The sequence below is a fragment of the Mustela erminea genome, chromosome 1, assembly GCF_009829155.1.
Source record: "Mustela erminea isolate mMusErm1 chromosome 1, mMusErm1.Pri, whole genome shotgun sequence".
NCBI classification, from domain to species: Eukaryota; Metazoa; Chordata; class Mammalia; order Carnivora; family Mustelidae; genus Mustela; species Mustela erminea.
The window spans coordinates 13,574,656-13,597,871 of NC_045614.1; the positions used below are offsets into that span (position 1 = coordinate 13,574,656).

The 23,216-nt window shown below is 59.2% G+C and overlaps 2 protein-coding genes across 10 annotated transcripts in view; both read left to right on the plus strand.

Moving 5' to 3' along the window:
• The window catches only part of MYO9B (myosin IXB), an 85,030-nt gene extending 67,151 nt beyond the window's left edge, over positions 1–17,879 (plus strand). For 6 of the 9 annotated variants that reach the window (XM_032314945.1, XM_032314983.1, XM_032314969.1 and 3 more), the window contains 23 exons: positions 1,094–1,204; positions 2,414–2,536; positions 3,636–3,785; positions 3,865–4,031; positions 4,333–5,247; positions 5,964–6,036; positions 6,209–6,333; positions 8,337–8,470; positions 8,697–8,887; positions 10,129–10,227; positions 10,341–10,514; positions 10,614–10,655; positions 10,832–10,943; positions 11,797–11,870; positions 12,366–12,558; positions 12,648–12,776; positions 13,064–13,169; positions 13,420–13,551; positions 14,466–14,589; positions 15,009–15,056; positions 15,368–15,510; positions 16,210–16,337; positions 16,458–17,879. In XM_032314945.1, the coding sequence (XP_032170836.1) occupies positions 1,094–1,204; positions 2,414–2,536; positions 3,636–3,785; positions 3,865–4,031; positions 4,333–5,247; positions 5,964–6,036; positions 6,209–6,333; positions 8,337–8,470; positions 8,697–8,887; positions 10,129–10,227; positions 10,341–10,514; positions 10,614–10,655; positions 10,832–10,943; positions 11,797–11,870; positions 12,366–12,558; positions 12,648–12,776; positions 13,064–13,169; positions 13,420–13,551; positions 14,466–14,589; positions 15,009–15,056; positions 15,368–15,510; positions 16,210–16,337; positions 16,458–16,873 (3,909 nt within the window). In that variant the 3' untranslated portion in view covers positions 16,874–17,879. The remainder of the gene's footprint in view (positions 1–1,093; positions 1,205–2,413; positions 2,537–3,635; positions 3,786–3,864; positions 4,032–4,332; positions 5,248–5,963; positions 6,037–6,208; positions 6,334–8,336; positions 8,471–8,696; positions 8,888–10,128; positions 10,228–10,340; positions 10,515–10,613; positions 10,656–10,831; positions 10,944–11,796; positions 11,871–12,365; positions 12,559–12,647; positions 12,777–13,063; positions 13,170–13,419; positions 13,552–14,465; positions 14,590–15,008; positions 15,057–15,367; positions 15,511–16,209; positions 16,338–16,457) is intronic. The other 3 variants (XM_032314960.1, XM_032314998.1, XM_032314964.1) reach the window with 3 other exon arrangements.
• A 1,382-nt stretch (positions 17,880–19,261) lies between these two features.
• USE1 (unconventional SNARE in the ER 1) lies at positions 19,262–22,438 on the plus strand. Its single transcript, XM_032315002.1, has 8 exons — positions 19,262–19,441; positions 19,803–19,852; positions 20,001–20,079; positions 20,172–20,324; positions 20,835–20,847; positions 21,291–21,318; positions 21,612–21,786; positions 22,223–22,438. The coding sequence occupies exons 1-8, from the start codon at positions 19,274–19,276 to the stop codon at positions 22,403–22,405; spliced, it is 849 nt and encodes a 282-aa protein (XP_032170893.1). The 5' UTR covers positions 19,262–19,273; the 3' UTR covers positions 22,406–22,438.
• The last annotated feature ends 778 nt before the right edge of the window (positions 22,439–23,216 follow it).

Sequence of the window (23,216 nt, forward strand, 5' to 3'; positions counted from 1 at the left end):
CATGGAGCTGCTGTTTATTTGATCTGAAAGTTTCTAGAAAAATTCATGGAGCACCAGTGGGGGCCCCAGTGCTGGCTCAGCCCTTGCTGCCTGGTTTCCTTCGCCCCATGGGTCCACTGGCCGTTCTCTCCCATTTTAGGGACTTTGCTGGGGACCATTCAGGATCTGGGCCTACCCCCTTTGCCTCTACTCTTCCCGTTTCCCTGGCTTTCCCCTGCTCCTGGGTTGCTCTGCTCACATCCAGAACCCAGCTTGCCCCTAACAGGTTCTGTGGCTTCTGTCCTCCTGGGCAAGGGCCCAGAATCCTCCTCCGAGCCTTCACCTGGCTGTTCCCTGCCCATTCCTTCCTCAGGACCCAGCCCAGAGTCTCCTTACCTGTTGGACCCCTCCAGGGGGCCCTGGCAGCATCTGCCCCGTTCACATACATTCCTGGCTCCCACCTCCAGACCTTACTTCCTCTTGTCTTTCGGCCCTAGTGGCCCTAGTATTCACGCCCCCCACCCCCAGGCCTGGCGCAGAGTATGAGCTCAGTACCGGTTTTGATTGGAACTAACTAAGAACTAACTCTTTATTGGGGCGCCTGGGTGGCTCAGTGGGTTGAAGCCTCTGCCTTCGGCTCAGGTCATAATCTGGGGGTCCTGGGATCAAGCCCCGCGTCTGGCTCTCTGCTCAGCTGGGAGCCTGCTTCCCCCCCCAACCTCTGTCTCTGCCTGCCTCTCTGCCTGCTTGTGATTTCTGTCTATCAGATAGATAAATAAAATCTTTAAAAAAAAAAACAAAAACTTTTTGCAGAACATCAGCCTAAAGTAAGCAATAGGAAATGGCACGGGTCTCCCTGACACCAGGGACTAGAGCAGATCAGATCCCAGATTTCCAGAAGAGTTGAGTACTGCTGAGCAGGCCCACCTCTTTTTTCCAAAAAGATCATCTGGATCGAGGAAAGATGGATCCCCGGGTGGCCACGGCTGCCATGCTAGGGACAGTCCTGCCCAGCCTGGGCCCTGCCTATGCTCTCCAATCGCTCCTATGTCTGGAATCCTACAGGACCTTGTCCCATAGCTCTCCATCCCTGACCGCTCATACCCCGTTTCAGAAAGAGCTGTGTTTCGACGACGAGCTGGTGCTCCAGCAGCTGCGCTACACGGGCATGCTGGAGACGGTGCGGATCCGGAGGTCAGGCTACAGCGCCAAGTACACATTCCAGGTGGGCAACACGCTCATGGCTGTCATGCAGGGGGGTCGCTGGACGCCAGGCACTTCTCCACCCCAGCACTATTGTCATTTATACCAGATTATTCTCTGTCATGGGCGGGGGCAGGTGGGGGCAGATGTCCTCAGAAGAGGTGGCTGGACACAGGCCCAGCCTGGAAGGATACAGAGGTGTCAAACCAAGCTGGGAAGAGGGAGTTGCATGAGCAGATCCCTGCACAGATCTGCCCTCTGTTGAGCATCTCCAGTGATGGACGCTTTTATACCCATCTCTTCTAATCCTCCAACAAGCAGCAAGAAGTCCTGTCTCCCCGGAGTTGTTAGAAACGCAGAGGATCATTAGTGACCTCAAATTAGGCAAGACCAAACTGGCGGCTGCTAGAGCAGTTTCTTGACTTTAGCCGTTTTGACCCTGGGGCCGCCTGGTCATTCTTTCTCGGGGGGCCGCCTTGGGCTTGATGGGACATTGAGTGCATCCCTGGTCTCCACCCGCTCGATGCCAGAAGCACCCAGCCCTCCCACATTGGGAGAGCCCTGGATGTCTCTGGACATCGCCACACATCACCAATGGGAAGGTGGCCTAGGCTCAGAAACCCTGGCTCATGCCTTGAGCTGGCATCCCCAGTGTGAGCCCTGGAGTCAGCCCCAGGCCTGAACCCAGAGGTAGTGGCACCTGGTCCCCAATTCAGCTGTACCCGTATGGCCTCGGGGACATGGCTTCATCGTGGCATGCCTTCCTTTTTCTCATCCACAGACTGGAAATAGCATCTCTCTGACCCTGTATAAATAGGAAAAGCCAAAGCCCAGAAATGGGAGAAAGCACCAGTGTATTTTACTAATGCTTCATTCTTAAAAATTTGACCTGTTTGCTTAAAAGCTGTGTATCTCCGCTCGGATTCAACTCTGCAATGAGCCACTGGCTACAAGCCCCCCGCCAAAGGCAGCCCTGTTTCCTGGCCACCCCTTACCAGTGCCAGCACCGGCAGGCCCTTAAGAGCCACTCGCCAAGTGACTAAAAGATCCAGTGCTCTGTGTGTCATGGTCTTTCTGAAGCTTTAAGCTGTCTCAGAGTCTGAGATTCTGGCTTTGTTAGTACCATTCTGGCGTTGGAAACTTGGCTCGACCAGGGCCTCGCCAGAGCGCCATAACCTTGCCACTGGCGGAAACCCTCAACAGATACTCTCTTTTGGCCAAACTCACGCAGGATTTCACAGAACAGTTCCAGGTGCTGCTGCCCAAGAACGCCCCGCCCTGCAGGGAGGTCATCTCCGCCCTGCTGGAAAAGATGGATGTGGACAAGAGGAACTACCAGATTGGGAAGACCAAGGTCAGGGCTCCCACCCCTTCGGGGGGCTGCAAACCCATACCCCACCTCCTGCCACACACGGGGTCCTCCCGTGGCCCGAGGTCCCAGGCCACATGCTGAGAGACAAGGGGCTTTTCTTGGGGCCCAGCACATTTTTTTTTCCTAGAAGGTGAAGGGGTATATCTGAGGGGCAGGGCTCGGGCTTCACTCCCATCTCCCACTCCCTCGCACATGGACCGGGGTTCCTGCAGAGTGTCGGGGAGCCAGTTGCTAGTGTTCAGGGTCAGGCAGAAGGCTTCCTTCCCTTGTGTTCCTTTCAGACACCGTCTACCAACTCTAGGTGCGTGCTGGTTGCTTCTTACTGTTGGGGCGCCCGCCGCCGTCCTTGTCCAACAAGGGCTAAGGGCAGCCCCTGGTAGGGCTTCACCTGATGTGCAAAGTCCCTTGGCCGTTCTCCAACCAGCTCATCCTCAAGTTACCATGTGACCCAGCAATTCTGTTCCGGGCATGGACCCAAAAGAACTGAAAACAAGTGTTTAAACAGATGCTTATACACGCATGTCGCGCATGTCCGTAGCAGCACTCGTCCCAATAGCCAGAAGGTAGAAATGGCCCACGCGGTCCATCAGCTGATGAATGGGTCCCCAAACTGTGGGCCGTTCGTATGATGAAATACTGTGTGGTCTTGCTCCACTCGAGGACACAGATGAACCTTGAGAACAATGAGGGAGAGAAGCCGGACACAAAAGCCCCCCCCTAGTGTGCAAACCTGTGTACCCAAGATGCCCAGGACAGGCAGATACGGTTACCAGGGGTTGGGGCACAGAGGGCAGGGGAGTGACAGCTCCCAGAGACGGGGACCTCTCTTTGGGGTGATGGAAATGTCCCAGAGCCCGATGGTCGTGACGTTTGCTCAGTGTTGTGGAGGGACCAAAAGCCAGTGATGTGCTCGTATTGACGATGGATCGCTTCATGTTAGGGGAATTCTCTTGACAGGTGAAAAAACTCCCCTCGGTCAGGTCTGTTGGCACCCTAGCTTGGTCTCACACACTTACGGGGCCTGGAGATTCCGGGGGCTGTGCTGATCTCCCCCCGCCGCCCCCCTACCCACGCCCACCAGGTATTCCTGAAGGAGACAGAGCGCCAGGCCCTGCAGGAGACGCTGCACCGGGAGGTTGTGCGGAAGATCCTGCTCCTGCAGAGCTGGTTCCGGGGGGTTCTGGAACGCCGGCACTTCCTGCAGATGAGACAGGCGGCCATCACCATCCAGGTACCACAGGGGCCCTATGGGGGCCAGGGACGGGGGCAGTCACACGGGCCCCGTCCCTGATCGCTTGCCCCACCCCCAGGCCTGCTGGCGCTCCTACCGCGTCCGTCGGGCCCTGGAGAGGACACAGGCCGCCATATACCTCCAGGCCGCATGGAGGGGCTACCAGCAACGGGTGGCCTACCGGCGCCGTAGACAGAGCATCATCCGCCTTCAGAGCCTCTGCCGGGGTCACCTGCAGCGTAAGAGGTGAGCAGAGCAAGGACCCGCCTCCTGTCCCTTGCCCGGGAGCTGCCTGAGAGGGTTTCTTAACAGATTCCTCCCACAACAGGGAGATCCCAGGGGGCCACCTCCTAGATCTCCCTTTCCTAGCCGAGGCATTTCCGCCTTTCCAGAAGCATCTCTGGAGGGCCATGGTTACACCATGGCAGGGGCAGAGCATGGCCGCCAGCTCGTGGGTAGCACAGGGGTCCCTGAAGCCCTGGGTGGATTCGGGAGGTGGTATGCACGTTTGTTCCTGAACCCGCCCCCTTTGCTCTTCTCACACCAGCTTCAGCCAGATGGTGGCAGAAAAGCAGAGGGCTGGAGAGGACAGGGCAGCCCAGCAAGCCTTGAGGGCAGAAACGGCAGAAGGCGGGCCTAGCCAGGCAGCCCAGCCAGAGCAGGTGCCCAGGCAGGACCCAGAACCATCGGAGGACAGGGAGCATTCAGCGTCGGAACCCGAAGCGTGGCCAAGTGAGGAGCCCCTGGCGGAGAGCTCCCAACCAGAGATGGAGGTCCCCAGCCCGGAGAAGGCTCTCCCACCCCAGAAAAATACAGCTGACAGTCACGAGAAAGTGCCCAGCAGCCGGGAAAAGCGTGAGTCACGGCGGCAGAGGGGGCTGGAACACGTGAAGCTCCAAAACAAACACATACAGTCCTGTAAGGAAGAGCTCGCCCTCAGAGAACCTTCTGGAAGGACTGTGCTGGAGCAAGAGGAGAGCCTCCCAGAAGACAGGAAGGAGAATAGAGAAGATGAAACACCTTCAGATTTGGGGACAGAGACAGAGAATGCTTCTAAGAAGCAGCCTGAGGAACCACCGCAGGCCACGCCGACCAGCGAGCTCTCTGGAGAAACCCCGAAGATGCTGCAGGGCGAGCACCCGGAGCCTGGCCCCGTGGCACGGCCAACCAGCCTAGCCTTGGACAGTAGGGTCAGCATGCCCGCCCCCGTTACCACCCCCGAGACACCCAAGGACAAGAGGAAGCCTGCGGGCGACCCGAGGGCACTGGACAGGTCTGAGAGCCCTGGAGGCTCCACCCAGATCCAGCGGTACCGGGACCCCGACTCTGAGCGGCTGGCCAATGCCGTGGAACTCTGGCGGGGCAGGAAGCTGCCGCCCACCTGTCCGAGCGCCATGCTGAGCCAGTCCCTTGACCTCAGCGAGCGGCACCGGGCCGTGGGGGCCGCCCTCACGCCCACAGAGTAAGCTGCGGGCCCTCCCCTGTCTGAACACTGTGGGTGCCAGGCTGGGTTGGACGGGCAGGGTGGGGGCACGCACAGAGGCCTGGCAGCAGGACCGGGGCAGTACCACGTGTCCCAAAAACGTGAGTGTCTCTGTGCCTGCCCGAGAGTCAACACCAGTTGGGTGGGAGGCCCGAGGAAGGAGGAGGAAGGGGCAGGGAAACGTAAGGAGTTGTCCTCTGCCGGGAACCACGGAGCCTGGGGCCAGCTGGGACCCTGGGTGCTCTCCCTGACCCCCACCCGTGCCCCAGCACGAGCTGTGTTCACACAGAAATCCCTGGTTCTCTCGGGACGACATCCCTGGGTCTCCGTGTCCTCAGTGGGGGTGATCACCCAGGAATTGAAGAAGGGGCTCAGCTCTTGACCCACTGTGCCTTACCCTTAGCTAGCTACATGCTGGTGACCCCGAGTCCCCAACCCCTCCTGCCTGGCCAGAGGAAAGAAGAGTTGGAAGAAGATGCAGGCCTTCTGCTAGGCCGGGCTTTCTCGGCCCAGCACGCTGACACCTGTGGCCGGCCCGTTCTCTGGGGTGGTCTGCCCCGTGCCCCTCGGAGCGTGGAGCCGCACCCTGCTGTCCCCCACCAGATGCCCGAGCCCCTCCCAGCCCAGTCAGGACAACCAAAAACGTATCCTAACTCGGGCTAATAAATAAAAGCCACGTTTCTGTGATCTTGCAGGGAGAGACGCATTTCCTTGTCCACGAGCGACGTCTCCAAGCTCCTTCCGTCCCCATCCCAGACCAAGATGCAGGTAAAGCTTCAGGCTGCGGCTCCCGCCCCCCGCTCTGCCCCGGCTCTGCCCGAAACGTGGCTTAAAAGACAAGGGCAGTTGGTGGCTGGACGGCATGGTGAGCAGAGCGCCCCTGCCTTCCCTCCAGCGAGTCCCGCCTGCCTTTGCTCACCCAGTCCCATTCCCTTTGCAGCCTTCTATAGAAGCCGTAGACGGGGAGCCCAGCACCAAGAAGCCGGCCGTCCAGAAGAAGAAATCGGGTGACGCGTCTGTCGGCACAGATTCTGGGCTGTCCCCAGGCCCCCCGGCCGACTCTAAGTAAGTGTGGGCTTTGGAGGAGGCTCAGGTCACCATCAGAGGATGCACAGGGTCCCTGCCGGCCCCACCCCTGCCCCCTGTCTCCCGGCAGCCTGGTCTAAAGTGATAGCGATTAAGAAGCACTCTTGGGGGGGCGCCTGGGTGGCTCAGTGGGTTAAGCCTCTGCCTTTGGCTCAGGTCATGATCCCAGGGGCCTGGGATCGAGTCCCGCATTGGGCTCTCTGCTCAGCAGGGAGCCTGCTTCTCCTCATCTCTCTCTCTTTCTGTCTCTCTGCCTAATTGTGATCTCTCTCTCTGTCAAATAAATAAATAAAATCTTTAAAAAAAAAAAAAGAAGCACTCTTGGGCAAATACTCACCCAGTCCAGGATGAGGGATCGTGACCTCCTCACGTGCCAGTGGGGCCGTGTGCCGCCATCATGGTTCCCACTGCAGCCTAGAGCCAATCTGGGTCACATCCTCTGGGCCCACAGGTCGATGGGTTCCTTTTGGCTTTTTATGGTATCAGAACCAGCTTTTGGTTCCCCCTACCTCCAGGACCCCTCCTGGCCTGTGGATAGAAGAAACTGGGCCCAGGCTCTGCCCCCAGAGAGCCCCTGCAGAAGTGCTCCAGATGGGTCCATCACAGAGCGGAGAGGATGGGCCGTGGGATGGGGGAAGCTTTGATCCAAATGCAGGGACAGGAGGTCGAGGAAGGTCCAGAACGGGCTTGCAGAGTGCCCACCACTGCGGGGACGGACACCCCACCACCAAAACAAAGCCCCCCAAGTCAGGGGGCTTCTAGCAACTGAAATTCACTTCTCACAGTCCTGGCGGCCAGGAGTCTGCATAAGGGTTTTGGCAGGGCCGCCCCCTCGGAAGGCTCTAGGAAAGGGCACCCCTTGCCTCTTCCGGTTCCTGGGGGCTCCAGGCAGCCTCGGCCTGTGTCTGCACCCCCCATCTCTGCCCGCATCTTCACATGACCTTCCTCTTTCCTCTCTGTTCTTTTTCTGTCATAAGGATGACGACCTCATCTTGAGGTCTTAGTCTGTTTGGGCTGCTGTAACAAAAACCACCAGAGTAAGTGGGTTAAACTCTAGACATGTCTTCTGGGAGCTGAAAGTTCACGTTCGAGGCACCAGCAGACATACTGTGTGTTGGGGACCACATCCTGGTTCACGCATGGCATCTTCTCACTAGGGCATCATGTGGCAGGAATGGCAAGGGAGCTCCCCGGGACCCCTTTTGTAAGGGTACCAGTCGCATTATGGACCTCCCCCCTCATGACCTCATCACCCCAGTACCCTCACACTGAGGGTAGGACTTCGGCGTATAAATCTGGGGGGAGACAGACATTCAGAGCATGACACACAGTAACTTAGTCGCATCTGTAAAGACCCTTTTCCCAAATAAGGTCACACTCATAGGTCCTGAGCGTGAGCACATGGACACAGCTTTTGGGGGACACGCCATTCAGCACACAATTTGTCATCCTTTCTTTCTGATTTTCTTTCTTAAAACTCAGGCCCATAAACACACGTAAAGGGGAAGAAGGTAGTTTTATTTCGGGTTGTTTTTTTTTAATATGAAAACGGGGTTACACTGTGATGTCTGTTCTGCATTTTGCCTTTCTTTTAATATTTAATTTTTTAAAGATTTTCTTTATTTGACACAGAGAGAGAGCTCACAAGTAGGCAGAGAGGCAGGCAGAGAGAGCGAGGGGGAAGCAGGCTCCTTGCTGAGCAGAGAGACTGATGCGGGACTCGATCCCAGGACCCTGAGATCATGACCTGCGCCAAAAGCAGAGGCTTAACCCACTGAGCCACCCAGGGGCCCCTGCATCTTGCCTTTTCACCTGACCTCCTGTCACGTCACACAAATCGATCTCATTTTTAGTAGCATCTCTCCGTGGATAACCAAGCAAAGGGTGACTTTTCTCTTTGTAGCAAGATGACCTTTCCTCCAGCCTTGCTTCCATTGTCCCCTCCCAAAGTTTAAGAGAAACTGCTTAACTTTCTCCTGCAGATCCACTTTTAAAAGACTTTTCTTACATAAGAATAAGGATAAGAAATCCAGCCTAGAGGGGGTGGAGGAAATGGAGAACACAGCGCTGGGGCACACCGCGCCAGAAGCCACCACCACCAAAAAGAACCTGGAAGGTTGGTTGCTGGGAGCCTCAGGGAGAGAGGGCAGATTTGCCGGGGTCCCTGGGAATGGGTGCTGGGCACAGGGTTTCGGGGCTGGTCCTGGATACCACCCCCCAACTCCAAGGCGCTTTCCGGCTGCAGACCCCAGCTTGCAACTAGGGCAGGGCCCTGGTTCTCTGTGTGGGGGGAACATGCATCCCCCAGAACCCACCTCCCCAGCTGCTCCTTTTCCCTCCAGCCTCCTTCAGCCACCAGCACCGCCACCCAGCAGGCGAGAAGCACGCTAAGGAACCAGGAGGCAAAGGGAAGAAGAATCGAAACCTCAAGATCGGCAAAATCACAGTGTCAGAGAAGTGGCGAGAATCCGTGTTCCGTAAGATCACCAACGCCAATGAGCTCAAGTACCTGGATGAGTTCCTGCTGAACAAGGTGGGCCATCCAGGGGCAACTGCGGGGGTCGGGGGGCTACGCACGGTCAGGCCCGGGCCTCCCCAGAAGGGTGGTCAGCACCCGGCAGTTTGGGCTTCGAAGCTGCTACAACCCAAGCCCTTAGTGTGCCAGGCACAGAACGTCCAGAGGCGCAGTTCCAATGCAGAAAGTTCCAGAAACCAGATACTGCTTCCCAAACTTGACATTAGCTCCTTTACTGCAGAATCCCACCTGAACTCATGGGAGAACGTTTGTCTAATGTTCACGTTGCTCACCAGGGATATTTACATTTTGTAGGAAAACGCAGTGGGTCTTGAAGCACCTGGCTGGCTTGTTGGTAAAACATAAAACATGTGACTCTTGATCTCAGGATCGTGAATTCAAGCCCCACGTTGGGTGTACAGCTTACTTTAAGAAAGAAAAAAAAAGTCAGTGGGTCTGATCACAAGGGCTGCACAAAACTTGTAGAACAGTGTTAATATCCAGAGGGCCTGACTCTGGGACACGCCTGTCCTGAGGGCCTCAGGCAAGGGGCTGTGGCCCGGGCCAGCGTCCTCTCCTGCACTACCTACCCAGAAAGTTTAGAATCTGCTGTTGGAAAGACACTTTGTGTGTTGTCTCCCCACATCCTTGGGGGGTGATTGCCCACTTCCTCTCACACTGGAGGAAACGGAAATGCCTAGAGCTGGGTGGGCACTGGACGTACTTGTGTCCCCCTCAGTGACCCCCAGGTCCTGCAGCCTCGCGGTGGCTCAGCCCTGGCCTTGAACTTATTTTAGGATACACTTTAACAAAATGCATTGAGTGCTTAGTGTATACAGCAAAAGTGAATTGGTTACCACGGCATATATTTGGGGCATGGCTCAGGGTTAAGTCAAGCCTGTGTGTGGTTGGCAGAAGGGTCCCCAGGGACGACTGTGTCCCAGGGGACCAGTGGCTACACCTGCAGACGTTTTTTGGTTGTCCTGACTGGGGAATGTCCCTGGCATCTGGTGGGTGGGGGCCGGGGCTGTTGTTCAACACCCCCAGTGTGATCCAACGCCCCAATGTGGGGTGTATGGTTAAAACCTGGACTGAAAGGACTGGAAAGATCAGGCCAGGATTAGCCAGAGAGCCTGGATTTTTTTTGCTGGGATCACAGGGGAAGCAGGAAGGACTCGGGACAGAGCTGAGCAGCAGGCAGTCAGATGCCAAGCCTGTGGTCACTCCAAGTCAGGGCGTCTCTCTCTCTCCTTCTCCAGATAAACGACCTGCGCTCCCAGAAGACTCCCATCGAGAGCTTGTTCATCGAAGCCACGGAGAAGTTCAGAAGCAATCTCAAAACCATGTACTCCGTCCCCGTATGTGCAGCCCCTGGCCCTGGGGAGGGCCCCTGTGGGGACCCCCGTGCCCTCTCCAGGGCATCCCCCCACCGTCTCTCCGTCCCACGGGGGTCACGCCTGCATCCCCGCAGAACGGGAAGATTCACGTCGGCTACAAGGACCTGATGGAGAACTACCAGATTGTCGTGAACAACCTGGCAGCCGAGCGGGGGGAGAAGGACACCAACCTGGTCCTCAACCTCTTCCAGTCACTGCTCGACGAGTTCACCCGCGGGCACACCAAGAATGACTTTGAGCCGCCCAAGGTTGGTGGTGCCGCCTTGGGGACTGTGGGGGGTGGTGGCGGCTGGAGGCACGTGTGCTCCCAGGGCCCTCACGGACTATGCCTGTGTGCTCCCTCACAGCAGAGCAAAGCTCAGAAGAAGAAGCGGAAGCAGGATCGCGCCGTGAGTATCCGTGCGCGTGCGCGCTTGTGAAGACGCAGTTGTGAGTGTGTTTTCCTGCCCCGCCCTGGGGAACCCTGATTGTGAGCGTGAACCTCGGGCCTGAGGCGCCACAGGCTGCAGCGAGAGTGTGGAGGGGCCCCCCTCGCCACTCAGCGCCCTCCCCCGTGGCCCCCCAGGTCCAGCAGCACAACGGGCACGTATTTGCCAGCTACCAGGTGAGCATCCCACAGTCGTGCGAGCAGTGCCTCTCGTACATCTGGCTCATGGACAAGGCCCTGCTCTGCAGCGGTGAGCGCTCCTGACCCCCCACCGTGCCCCTGATGCTCCACGACACCCCCTTGCCCCCCACCACATCCCCAGACTCCTCACTGTGCACTGGGGCCTTTACTCAAGCCACAGGATAGATATTTCTGGAACATTGCCCTGGCCATGCCTCTTCCACTTGGTCCTCCCACTGCCACCCTGGGGTAGATGCTGATTCTCAGCCCGCCCTAAGCCACCCTCCCCCCCCACCCCCACTGCGGCCTCTGCAGCCTGCCCTCCCCATGCCTACCTCCATAGTTTACCGCACGTCCTCCCTCCCAGCTTACGTGCACACAGTTCCTGCTCCCTGATCTGTCAGCGTCTCCCTAGACCCCCAGGGTCCCTCATGTGGTGACAGGCAAGGCCATTCAGCCACAGAGGAACCCCGAGACACAGCCACAGCCCAGGCCAACCCAGCGAGCAGGAGGGTCTGGCCCCGGGCACAGTCAGGCAGATCTCCAGCGGTTGTGCGTTCCTGCGGTGATCACCTGGGCCTTTCTTCCCCCCCAGGGCCTCCTGTCCCCTCAGTCCCTATGTGTGTCCCCCTATGTGCATCACAACTACTCAGGCAGTTGTCACCGTCCTGAGATAAGGACACTGGCCTCCCCCTTCTCTTTGGTCTCAGCTAGCTTTCTGTCTCAAGCCCCCCAAACCCCTGTTCCTGTCCCACTGGCCAGGCTGAGGCCAGTAGCGGTCACCAGCTATGAACGTCTGCCCACATGCTTTCCCTGCCTGGGAACTGGGGCAGAAGCTCCTATGTCTCAAGTTTGGAAACCAGTCGGTGGGAACCCAGGTCCCCTGAGGCACCATCTGTGACCCACCCCCCATAACCTCCTAGTGTGCAAGATGACCTGCCACAAGAAGTGTGTGCACAAGATTCAGACCTACTGTTCCTACACGTGCGGGAGCAAGGTGAGCGCCGCCCGGGGGCGGGAACTTTCCGGACTGTCTGGGGGAGGCCATCCCAAGCAATGGGAGGAGAAGACGTGGTTGATGCGAGACCAAGGTTGGGTGTCAGGTAGGAGCAGGAAGCTGATAGAAAGGACTGGTCCGGGGCAGAGCACACCCCGGTTCTGTCAGAGCCCCTTGAGGCCCCCGAGGCAGGGCTGGGCTTCATCAGTGTGCATCTTAGACCCCCAGCCCTGCCCCTCCATCCTCCCAGTGGAGGGAAGCCTCCAGCTCTGTGCACAGGGGAGACCGAGTCCCAAGCACTAGGGCTACAGTAGGAGCAGGACTGGCTGCCCTGAGGGAGCTGGGGCTGCTCCACAGGGGAACCCCTGCCCCTCCCTGCCCAGCAGCCAGCAAGCTCACCTCCCCAGCCAGGTGCCCCCAGCAGCCTGCAGGGTGGCAGAGGGACAGGAAGGAGGAAGCCCACCCAGGCCTGACCCCTGCCTTCTGGTGTTGCAGAGCGAGCCAGGTGCCGAGCCAGGCCACTTTGGCGTGTGCGTGGACAGCCTGACCAGCGACAAGGCCTCCGTGCCCATCGTGCTGGAGAAGCTTCTGGAACACGTGGAGATGCATGGCCTGTACACCGAAGGCCTCTACCGCAAGTCGGGTGCTGCCAACCGCACACGGGAGCTACGACAGGCCCTACAGACAGGTGGGTGTCACGGCGGGTGAGCTTTGCGGGGGTTCTCGGGCACCATCCTCCTGCCCACACTCACCAGCCTCCCGCCGGCCTCCCTGCAGACCCCGCGGCCGTCAAGCTGGAGAACTTCCCCATCCATGCCATCACCGGCGTGCTCAAGCAGTGGCTTCGAGAGCTGCCTGAGCCCCTCATGACTTTCGCCCAGTACGGCGACTTCCTCCGAGCCGTAGGTGAGGCCCACAGCAGCCTCAGCGAGGGTGGGCGGATGGGTGGCCGCGGTCGGGCTTGGAACCACGAGCGCTTGCCGGGGCCAACTGGGGAGGCCCCGCTGAGAAACCCGGGCTCAGAGCAGCTGGTCTGGCGCGGGTGCCTAGCCGAGGGCAGGGCCGGAACCCCTCCATGGCCCCATACCTTGCCACATGCCCGTCCCAGCCCCTACGCAGCGGGAGGCTCCCCTGCCCCCCGGGAACGTGTCGGGGCCGGGCCCACAGGTTGCTGATGCCCTGGGCCCCCCTAGAGCTGCCAGAGAAGCAGGAGCAGCTGGCCGCCATCTACGCCGTCCTGGAGCACCTGCCCGAGGCCAACCACAACTCGCTGGAGCGGCTCATCTTCCACCTCGTGAAGCAAGTGCCCGCTGCCTGCTCCCCAGGGGGGCTGGGGGTCCCCATCAAGAGCCCCGGCCCAGCATGCCTTGGGTTCGGCCCCAAGACCTGAGCCTGTGCCAGGGGGGTCTGGGGGAGACCCAGGCTCTCCTGTGGCGATCCCTCTCCGCCCATCCCAGCTCCAGGGGATAACCGCCCCTTCCCCACCCTGGGGCTCCGGCCGCGGGTTTGGGGGCTCCGTGGCCACCCCTAACTGCCGCTCATCATGCAGGGTGGCCTTGCTTGAGGATGTGAACCGCATGTCGCCCAGCGCTCTAGCCATCATCTTCGCCCCCTGCCTCCTGCGCTGCCCTGACAACTCAGACCCGCTGACCAGCATGAAGGACGTCCTCAAGGTCACCACGTGAGTGCTAGTGCCACCTCCAACCCCGACCCCGCCATGCAGCGTCTGCTCCAGCAGCTAGGGCATCCCTCCCAAGTGTTTCTGAGGCTAAAGAAAACAAGAGAAAAGGAAAATGACCCCCTCTCCAGTGGCAAGCCGAGGGGCAGATCAGGGAGCCTGATGTCCTTGGCCTCTGGCAGCAGCAAGGGTTGTCAGGAAAGCAGCAGCTGTCAGGGGAGTCGGGAGACACGGTCTCTCCTGCCCCCTGTACCATCTTCAGAAGTTTTCAGAGTTCTTCAAAAGAACTCGGAGGTCGTCAGACCTCAGTGACTAAGAAGACACTGTTTAGGCCTCAGGCTGTGAAAATAAGAACCTGCCACTCTAGGTGGCTTTCCTGTGGCCCTGACACACCTGGGTTGAAAGATTCGCTTCCAGCCTCTTCTAGCACCTTCTTTGCTCCCTTTCTCCTTGTGGGGTTGTGATGATGGAAAACCCTGAGTTGTGCCTGCCTCTCGCCCGCCACACTTAACTGCTCACAGCGCACCTTCCAGAGCCCCAGGGGCAGGTCGCCTGCAGCCTCTGAGACGCATCACCCAGCCTACCTGTTCTTCACACTTCCGTGTCGCCCCGCCCTGCAGGGGGACTGTGTGGGGCTGGCTTACTCTGGCCCATAGTGCTTGTGCTTCCTCCTTCAAACCGGGAGGCCTGTTGAGACAGGGCCTCAGGCTCAGAAAGGTGGAGTGAGCCACACGATGTCACACAGTATGCCGCCACAGAGATGGGAGCCACAGCCCACGCTGTGTCCGTGGCCTTGCCTGGGCCCTGGGTCTCCATCTCGGGCCCCCATGCCCCAGGCTCCAGCCAGTGCCTCTCCAGACGCCAGGCCCTGACACTGGCCATCCTGCAGGTGGTAACTGAGTCCCTTTCTCCTGCAGCTGTGTGGAGATGCTCATCAAGGAACAGATGAGGAAGTACAAGGTGAAGATGGAGGAGATCAACCAGCTAGAAGCCGCAGAGAGCATTGCCTTCCGCCGCCTCTCCCTCCTGCGACAGAACGCTGTGAGCACGCCGGCCTTGGGTGGCGGGGTGGGGTCTCACCTGGCTACCCCTTGCACGCCCTGTACACCCTAGGCCCCATGCCACCTGGCCAGGGGCCTCTTGGGAGCACGGTTGGGGGCCCGTTCCCCCACATCGGCTGAATGACCACCTTCCTCGTCCAGCCTCCTGCCGACTGCCCTTCAAAGGGCAGCAGGGGACCGGTCATCCACTCAGGGACGGTTCGGGTCTTCCTCTGGCCCCTGCTACAGGGAAGAGTCCCCACCATAGAAGTGGCCCCACAGTGGGGATGGGGACTTAGCAGGGCAAATCCTGGGCTCCCACGGGAGGATCCTGTCCTTGTCCCCGCAGTCCGATGTGGCTCAGTGCCCGTGTGGCGATTGTGGCCCTGTGTGGTCACCCTCTGTTCGTCTCTTCCCCAGCCATGGCCTCTCAAACTGGGGTTCTCGTCTCCCTATGAGGGGGTCCTGGTATGTACACTTTCCACGGGCCCACCCTGCATGTCTCCGGGCGCGGTGCATGCTGGGTTCCCCTCGTGCCCGTGGTCTCGTGGGGTAGACCGAGCATGTCCTAACCTCCCAGAAGTGCATGCTGGGGGAGGACCACTGCCTGCTGACCACCTGCACTGAGGACAACTAATCAGCCGAGCACCAGCCACTCTGTCCCCACGGGATCCACATGAGAACTAACCTCCTCTCCCCAAGCTGTTGACCCTCCCCAATGCTAGACCAGGCCCACCCTCCCAGAGGGGCCAGCCACACCTGCCACTTCTCTGTCGTAGAACAAGAGCCCCAAGGCCCGGGCGAGCAGTGGCGGCGGCCCAGAGGAGCTGGGGGTGCTGCCGGAAGAGGAGGTGCCCGGCGGTGACGAGGACCGCGAGAAGGAGATCCTCATTGAGCGGATCCAGTCCATCAAGGAGGAGAAGCAAGTGTCTCCGTCCCCTTCCTGTCCTTGGCGCTGCCATTGGGCCCCCCTCCCCAAGCCCGTTGGCATAGCCACCCTGGCTGTTAGAGGAGGCTGACCGGCTCGGCTCATTCCCACCACCTAGCACTTCCCTCACGGGGGGCTGCTGCCCTAAAACGCAGCCTGGGGCTGTTTAAACCCCCTGCTTGACCCCCAGGAGCCATGGTGGTCCACAGGGGGAAAGCAGGGGCAGCAGAGGGATCGTGCCCAAACTTTGTCTTGAAGTTGGTTTTAGCTAGGATGACCAATTAACCTGTTACTCAGTCAAGATGTGAGTGTGCACAGGGATGCCATTAACATGATGCCAGGAGGACAGGTGTGACCTGGGCCACTTGGCCTCCCTAGTCCGAAGAACAGGGTAGAGCACTCCGGGTAGAGGGCCCAACACTTGCAAAGGCCCTGAGGCAGGAGCCTATCACTGGCTCAGTATAGGGCCTGGTGGCTGGCTTCCCTCAGCAGGCTGACCCAGGCCTCCCTGGACTTTCTCTGGACCAGGAATGATTTGGGGATGGCTGCTGGGGGCGCTGAGGGCAAGGGCTCACATCCAGGAAGAGGAAGGCCCATTCTGTCCCCTGCTGGCCTGGCACCCTTGTTGGGAGATCTTTCACCCTGGGAACAGCCTTGGACACCATGACCCCCTTCTCTCCACCCCCCCTACAGGGAGGACATCACGTACCGGCTTCCGGAGCTGGACCCTCGGGGCTCCGATGAAGAAAACCTGGACTCGGAAACGTCAGCCAGCACGGAGAGCCTGTTGGAAGAACGGGCCGGGCGGGGGGCCTCAGAAGGTCAGTATTAAGGCAGAGTCTGCTTCTGTCCTTCCCGTGTCCACCGCCGGCAGGCCCTGGGGCAAGGGTCCGTCTTCAAGCCCCGAAGCTGCAGTAACCCTGCCGTCTGTCTCTCAAAAGGGCCCCCCGCGCCTGTTCTCCCCAGCCCCGGCGCGCCCGCCCTGAGCCCCCTCCCCGTGGCAGCCGCCCCTCCACGACGAAGGCCGTCGTCCTTCGTGACGGTCAGAGTGAAGACCCCCCGGCGGACCCCCATCATGCCCACCACCAACATCAAGCTCCCACCCGGCCTGCCCTCCCACCTCCCCGGCCGGGCACCGGGTGCCCCAGAGGCTGCTGCCCCCGTGAGGCGCCGAGAGCCGCCCGCCCGCCGCCCGGACCAGGTACACTCGGTGTATGTCACACCCAGCACTCTCCTGCCCGTGCTGGGCACGCGGGAGCCCCCGGACGAGGACGACCGGCCTCCTGGGGCCAAGCGGAGGTACTCAGATCCCCCGACCTACTGCCTGCCCCCCACCTCGGGCCAGGCCAATGGCTGAGGGCCCCCAGAGCCAGAGTCCCCGCGAGTCCCAGCCTGAGCTGGGCACCAAGCTGCAGAGCCCGCGTTTGGCTGAGAAGGATCCCGAACGAGAAGCTCCAAGACAATGTGAGGTGGGCACTAGCCCCACGTGCAGAGGCCAAGCAGGGAGAGGCCAGCCAAGGCCTGGCCGCCCTTGCTGAGCCCCCAACACTGCACAGACGCACCCACCCAGAGCACCAAATCACGGTGGGTGGCCTGGCATCTCCCACCTCCCTTTTTGTTTTATATGGTAACTGTTTCTTTGTGCGTGGTTTACATAACTTTAAACTGTAACAGCCTTAACAAGAGACCAAATTGTTTTTTATACATGTATGTACAAACTTTTATATTAACGCCCTTCATCTCCCTTATAACCTGGACTTGAGTCTTCAGAGCAAAGCCTGCATGGCCAGTGCATGTCGGGGCCTCAGACCTGCACTGAGGACGGCCCGGGGCCCGCAGTCTGAGGGCTGGGGCCTTGCATGGGGGATTTGGACCCAGGGGGCCCCTGACAGCCCCAGGCGTGTCTCGGATGCATCCTCCGGCCCGCATCTGAAGGAGTGTCGGAGCCTCGGTGGGGATCAAGGCTGGTGGCTGGAGTCAGGACACAAGGTGGCCAACAGCCTCCACCTGCAGCACCACAGACCTCACATCCCGGGGAGACGTGAATGTGGCCGTCACTCTTCTGTCCGCCAAGCCCCAGACTCAGGAGGCCAGAGGAGGCAACCCTCGGCACACTGTCCTCTCCACGTGGCCAACAGGAGCCGTGACTCAGGACCACTCACAAGCAGGGAGGGCAAGGCCTGGGGCTGGACATTCCTGCTGGTCAACGGGGACAGGCTGGGGATCTCCGGAGCTGGGCTCCCCCCACCCCCAGGCTTGGCTCACTCCCCAGACACACGGCCACGGGTGTGGGACGAGAGGTGCCCCAGGTGCTCCACAAGCCGTGCAAAAATAAAAAGTGCCTGAAAGGTGTGTGTATGCAAGTCCTGCTCGGACTGGGTTCAGAGTCCGTCAGAGGAGGAGGAGCTGGCTGGTGGCGGTCCACCCTGTGGTCTCGGGCAAGAGCGGTGCAGGGCGGGGGGCTGTGCCCCTGGACTGGGAGGACCTGCCTTGATCTTCCAGGCAATGCTGCTGTTGGAATTTCGCATGGAGTCCTCACTTGAGGGGTGCGCCTGCTGCAGGTGCTTGTTATTGATCTGGAAATGGAGGGGGGAGGTTTGGCAAAGAGCCTTTTGTCCTGAGCTGCTCCTGTTGCCGTTTCAGCACCAAGCTTCTCCCCAAAGCTAGGGCTTAAATGTCAGCTACAAGGGCCATCTCCCTGTGAAGGGATCAGTTCCTGGTGGGCCCACTAGGGCCAGAAGCCACACACCCCCAACTATTCCCTCTTGGACCAGCTCCCAGGCTGCAATCAGATGAGCAGTTGCAGGAACCTGCTGGCAGGCAGGGCCCATGGGGCAGGGGTTGGGAGGCAAGGAAGAACCCAAGTCCAGATGGCACATGAGGGAGAGCTGGGAGACTTCTCCAAGGCCACATATTTGGGATGGAGTAGGGCTGGGATTCGGAGCCTGCCCCATCTGCCTCCAGTGACCCCCTTCATCCACCCTGGGTTTAGTCTCCTACATAGTGTTTTGCGAGGACACCAGGCCGATGTGGGACCAGGACACAGGTGACACGAAGGGTAGGAAGATGGATGCGTGCTGCAAGCCAGGCTTCAGTCCCTCTGAAGCTCCAATCCTTACCCTGTCCTCTGCAAGCATAGGGGTCAGGGGAGGTTGCAGGATGGGCCTCAACTGCCTGGGGACTTGGGGGGCGAGGGATTCTCTCCAAGAAGGTCTGGGCGTTAGGGGTGACCCTGCCCCACCTCTCACCCCCAGAGCTAGCTAATATCCGCCCCCCTCCCACAGGCAGGTTTTGTCATACCACCCGTTTCCCAAAGAAGGGACGACCCAAAAAAGTTAAAACTTCCTCAGGGGCACTGCGGAGGTGATGGAATCAGACCCGGAAGCTCATAACCACAAACTCTGGATGGGCCCCTAAGCCTTGGGATTCCTTAGTGCCGGGCCCGTACCCCGGGAAGAACCGGGGGAGGCTGCCTGAATACGGAAGAGTTCACCGTGGGAAGAACCCAAGCAAAAGCGGGTGCAGGGGAATTTTAAGCAGGAGGAAAGGAATAAGGCGAGGACCTATTGCTCACGGCCCTGACACCGTAGGACCGGTCCTTTTAACCCTTCCGGAAGGGTTAAGACGTTTAAGAGGGGAAAACGCGATTCCGCCCTGAGTAACACAGGCAGGACTGTACCTCTCCCTGAAACAAAACCTTAGCTCCGCCCCAAAGATGCAACAGCGAAAGAGGCGGACGCGCCCGGAAGAAGCCCAAATGAGGGCACTTCCGCCCTTTTCCAAGATGGCGCCAGCGGAAGGGGCAGGATACCGCCGAGAGACGATGGCAGCGTCGAGGCTGGAGCTGAACCTGGTGCGGTTGCTGTGCCGCTGCGAGGCGATGGCAGCGGAAAAGCGGGACCCGGAGGAGTGGCGTCTGGAGAAGGTGAGGGAAATCTGCACTGTCAAGCAGAGCCCGACTCCCGGACGGCGGCTTCCGCACCTAGCGGCCACCGGGCCCTACTCCCCAGACCCAACGGCCGTTCTTGACCACGCCCCTTCCGGCCGGTTCCGCCACGTTCACCTGCAGCTCCCGCCCCATTCCCTCGAGTCAACTAGCTCCGCCTCCCTAGCACGTGGCTCCTCCCCTTTCAGCCCAGGCCCCCCCCCCCCGGTCCCTCCCCGTCCCGGCTCCGCCCCCTGCTGGCTCGGACGCCCCCCACTCCCTACCCTCACCCCTACTTCGAACAGGACAGGGAGGAGAGGGCTTGGCAGACCAGGCTTACATCCCTGCTTTCTCTCCCCAGTACGTGGGAGCCCTCGAGGACATGCTGCAGGCCCTGAAAGCCCAGCCAAGGTGAGTGCTAGTGGCTACAGGGGCTCCAAATCTGGGATGGGCCAGGACCGGCTCCTGATGGGGAATCCCTGGACTCCAGCCCTTGCTGAGACCCTTCCTGGAACTAGGGACGGTGGACAGGTTTTCTTTTTCTCTTGTCGCCTTCCAGCAAACCAGCCTCTGAGGTGATCAATGAATATTCCCGCAAGGTAGATTTTTTGAAGGGGATGCTGCAGGCAGAGAAGCTGGTGAGCCTGGATGCTCTACTTCCTCAGCCCTCATAGCGCTCACCTGCCCAGGACCTGCCCCTGTTCTGCCCTGTCCTTTTCCCTCTTCGCAGACCTCCGCCTCAGAGAAGGCACTCGCGAACCAGTTTCTGGCCCCCGGCCGTGTACCAACCACAGCCAGGGAGCGGGTACCCGCCACGAAGACAGTGCACCTGCAGTCGCGGGCTCGGTACACCAGCGAAATGAGGAGTGAGCTGCTAGGCACGGTAGGGCTTCCTCCCTGGGCCCTGGGAACCCTTTGGTTAGGGACAGTTTCATGCCTGGGTGTAGCCGGAACAACAAATGGTGGCTGGTGCAGGGATCTTAGGGGGCCCAACAGCCTCTGCCCTGGGCCAGCAGTCTGCTTCCTGACAGAAAGGCCAAGCCGGGATTTTTCTAGATGTGTAGGAGTTTGGTCTAAGGCAAAAATGGTACCTATCTAGTTAAGCCCCAGAGTTGGCCCAAAGCAACAGAGACGAGTTTGACACAGATAGATGACTTTATCTCGTCTTGCCACAGATAAATGAGTTTTTCCATTTGTAAAATGCAACAGCAAGTGTCTTTTTAAGCATTTTACGTGGATCATAATCAAAGTATGAAAAAACTGAGGTCCAGAGGTCATTCATGGGATTTTTCCGGGGCACCAAATGAGTGTTGGGGGGATGTTCTGAGAGCTGAAAGGGCAGTTTTGAGGGAGGACAGGTAGGTGACTTCATGCCTCTCTCTTTTTCCCATAGGACTCTGCTGGAGGTGAGCTGCCCTAAAGAAAACAGGACTTGATGCTTACTTGTTGTGCTGCCTCACATTCCTCACCTGGCTCCCCCAAGGTCTCCCACAGCCCAGGGAGCATAGCCTCAGGGGCAGTCACTTAGTTATGCCTGATGGGGGTACCAGGACAGAGGAGCTGCGCCCCAGAGGAAATAAAGCTGGATACTCCCAGGCCACAGGGCCAAGGTTAGACCAGCAGAAGGGACCTGGAGCCTGGGGGAACCCAGGTAGGGGTAAGGGAAAACTTCTTAAAAGAGAGGACTTTTGAGCTAGGGCTTTGAAGCATGATCAGGAGCTCACCAGCGGCAGACTGGACAAGAAATGGCATTATGAGTAGCAGACACATCACAGGCACTGAATGATCAGGAAGCCGGGAAAATAGGAAACCAATCTTCTCCTTCCTGCTTGGTATTTTTCGCTTCCAGAGCCCCAGCTGGATGTGAGGAAGAGAGTGTAAGTATCTTCAGCCCTTGGGTAGCACTGGGGGGTGGGGGTGGGGCCGGGTGGATGGAGGAATCTAGGGCCGCTGAGGCACCCACCACAAGGGCCCCTACAAGCCTCTGAACCACTGATCAGAAGCCCCTTCTGCGGCTGCTCTTCCTAAACGCCAAAGCAAATAAGGGGAAATGGAGCCCCAGGGAGGGCAGCAGCTAGAGCCATACCCTCTGGGCTGCTTGGGAACATGTTGGTCTCTTACCCTCCCCCACCCCATCTCATGCCTCCTGTCCACCCACGTGTGAGGTCAGCGGGGTGACAGGGCCTAGACCAGGGGATGAGAAGCAGTCGGCAGCCGAGCTAGACCTTGTCCTGCAGCGACATCAGAACCTCCAGGAGAAGCTGGCAGAAGAGATGCTAGGCCTGGCCCGAAGCCTCAAGACCAACACACTGGCTGCTCAGAGCGTCATCAAGAAGGACAACCAGGTGGGAGGGCAGGGGAACCCGCCCAGCCTCTGCCCCGGACATCAGAAAAGGCTTCCTGGCCCAGGGGCATCGTGGCCAGGGCTTTGCTGCATGACAGAAGTTGGACAAGGGCGCTTGGGTGGCTCAGTGGGTTAAGCTTCTGCCTTCAGCTCAGGTCATAATGTCAGGGTCCTGGGATCAAGCCCTGTATCAGGCTCCCTGCTAAGCGGGGAGCCTGCTTCCCTCTCTCTCTGCCTGCCTTTCTGCCTACTTGTGATCTCTGTCTGTCAAATAAATAAATAAAATCTTTAAAAAAAAAAAATAGAAATTGGACAGAAGGCAGAGGTAGAATTCCCAGCCGAGGGCACAGTACCAGCCAGGGCCTAGAGAGTCCACTTGCCCCCAGGTGGCAGGGAGAGGCCACACTCTGTTGACACTCTCCCTGCCTCCCCCACAGACCCTGTCGCACTCCCTCAAGATGGCCGACCAGAACCTGGAGAAGCTGAAGACCGAGTCGGAGAGGCTGGAGCAGCACACACAGAAGTCCGTCAACTGGCTGCTCTGGGCCATGCTTATCGTTGTCTGCTTCATCTTCATCAGCATGATCCTCTTCATCCGCATCATGCCCAAACTCAAATAAAGGCCTGTCCCGGCCCATGCGGGCTGTCTTCTGTCTGCTCCTCCGCCGTGTCCAGGGGCACCCTTCGGGGCGGGCAACAACACGGGAGGGTCTTCGGATGTTCCTGAGAGCAGGAAAGGAAGCTCAGTCTAGGTGGGGCAGTGGGGCAGTGACCCAGCGAACTCCCCCCTGGATTCCCCTGCCCTGGTACCCACCCCACATGGGGAAAGGCCAGGGCCCAAGAAGCCACAGGAGGCCCCAGGCAGGTAGAATCAGAGCCAACACAGAGCCTTCAGCCCTGTGCTGTTGGGGTGCGGCTAGAGGATGGGCGGAGAAATGCGGCTATGTTTGGAGGTCAGCCTGGAGGAGGGAGCATCAGGGCTGGGCCTTCCTTGAGACTGAAGGTGACAGTTCAGAGCTAGGACTTAGTCCAGCCGCCACCTGAGCTCTCAGGAAACTAGAGGCTTCACCAAGTCATTCAACAAACATGTGAGGGTCTGTGGAAACTCTGCCCTGCCAAGGGTCATAGCCTGATCATTTCAGATGAGAACTGCGTGGGCACTACTCCCAAGGTGGGACCCTGGAAGAGGTCATAGAGTGGGAGTCCTGGGAGAACCACTGGTCCTGGGCTCTGCTCACCCTCACTCCAGATGATGCAGGTGAAGCCTATGAAAGGCGGGTGACCAAGGGAGCTCAGTGAGGGAGGCTGGGCAGGTGACAGGAGCACAAGGGTGTCCCAGACCCATGGGAGTGTGAGTGGGCAATACCGGGACCCCTGTCAACATTGGTGTAAAAACACCAAGTATCTTTATACCAAGTATCACCAAAATCT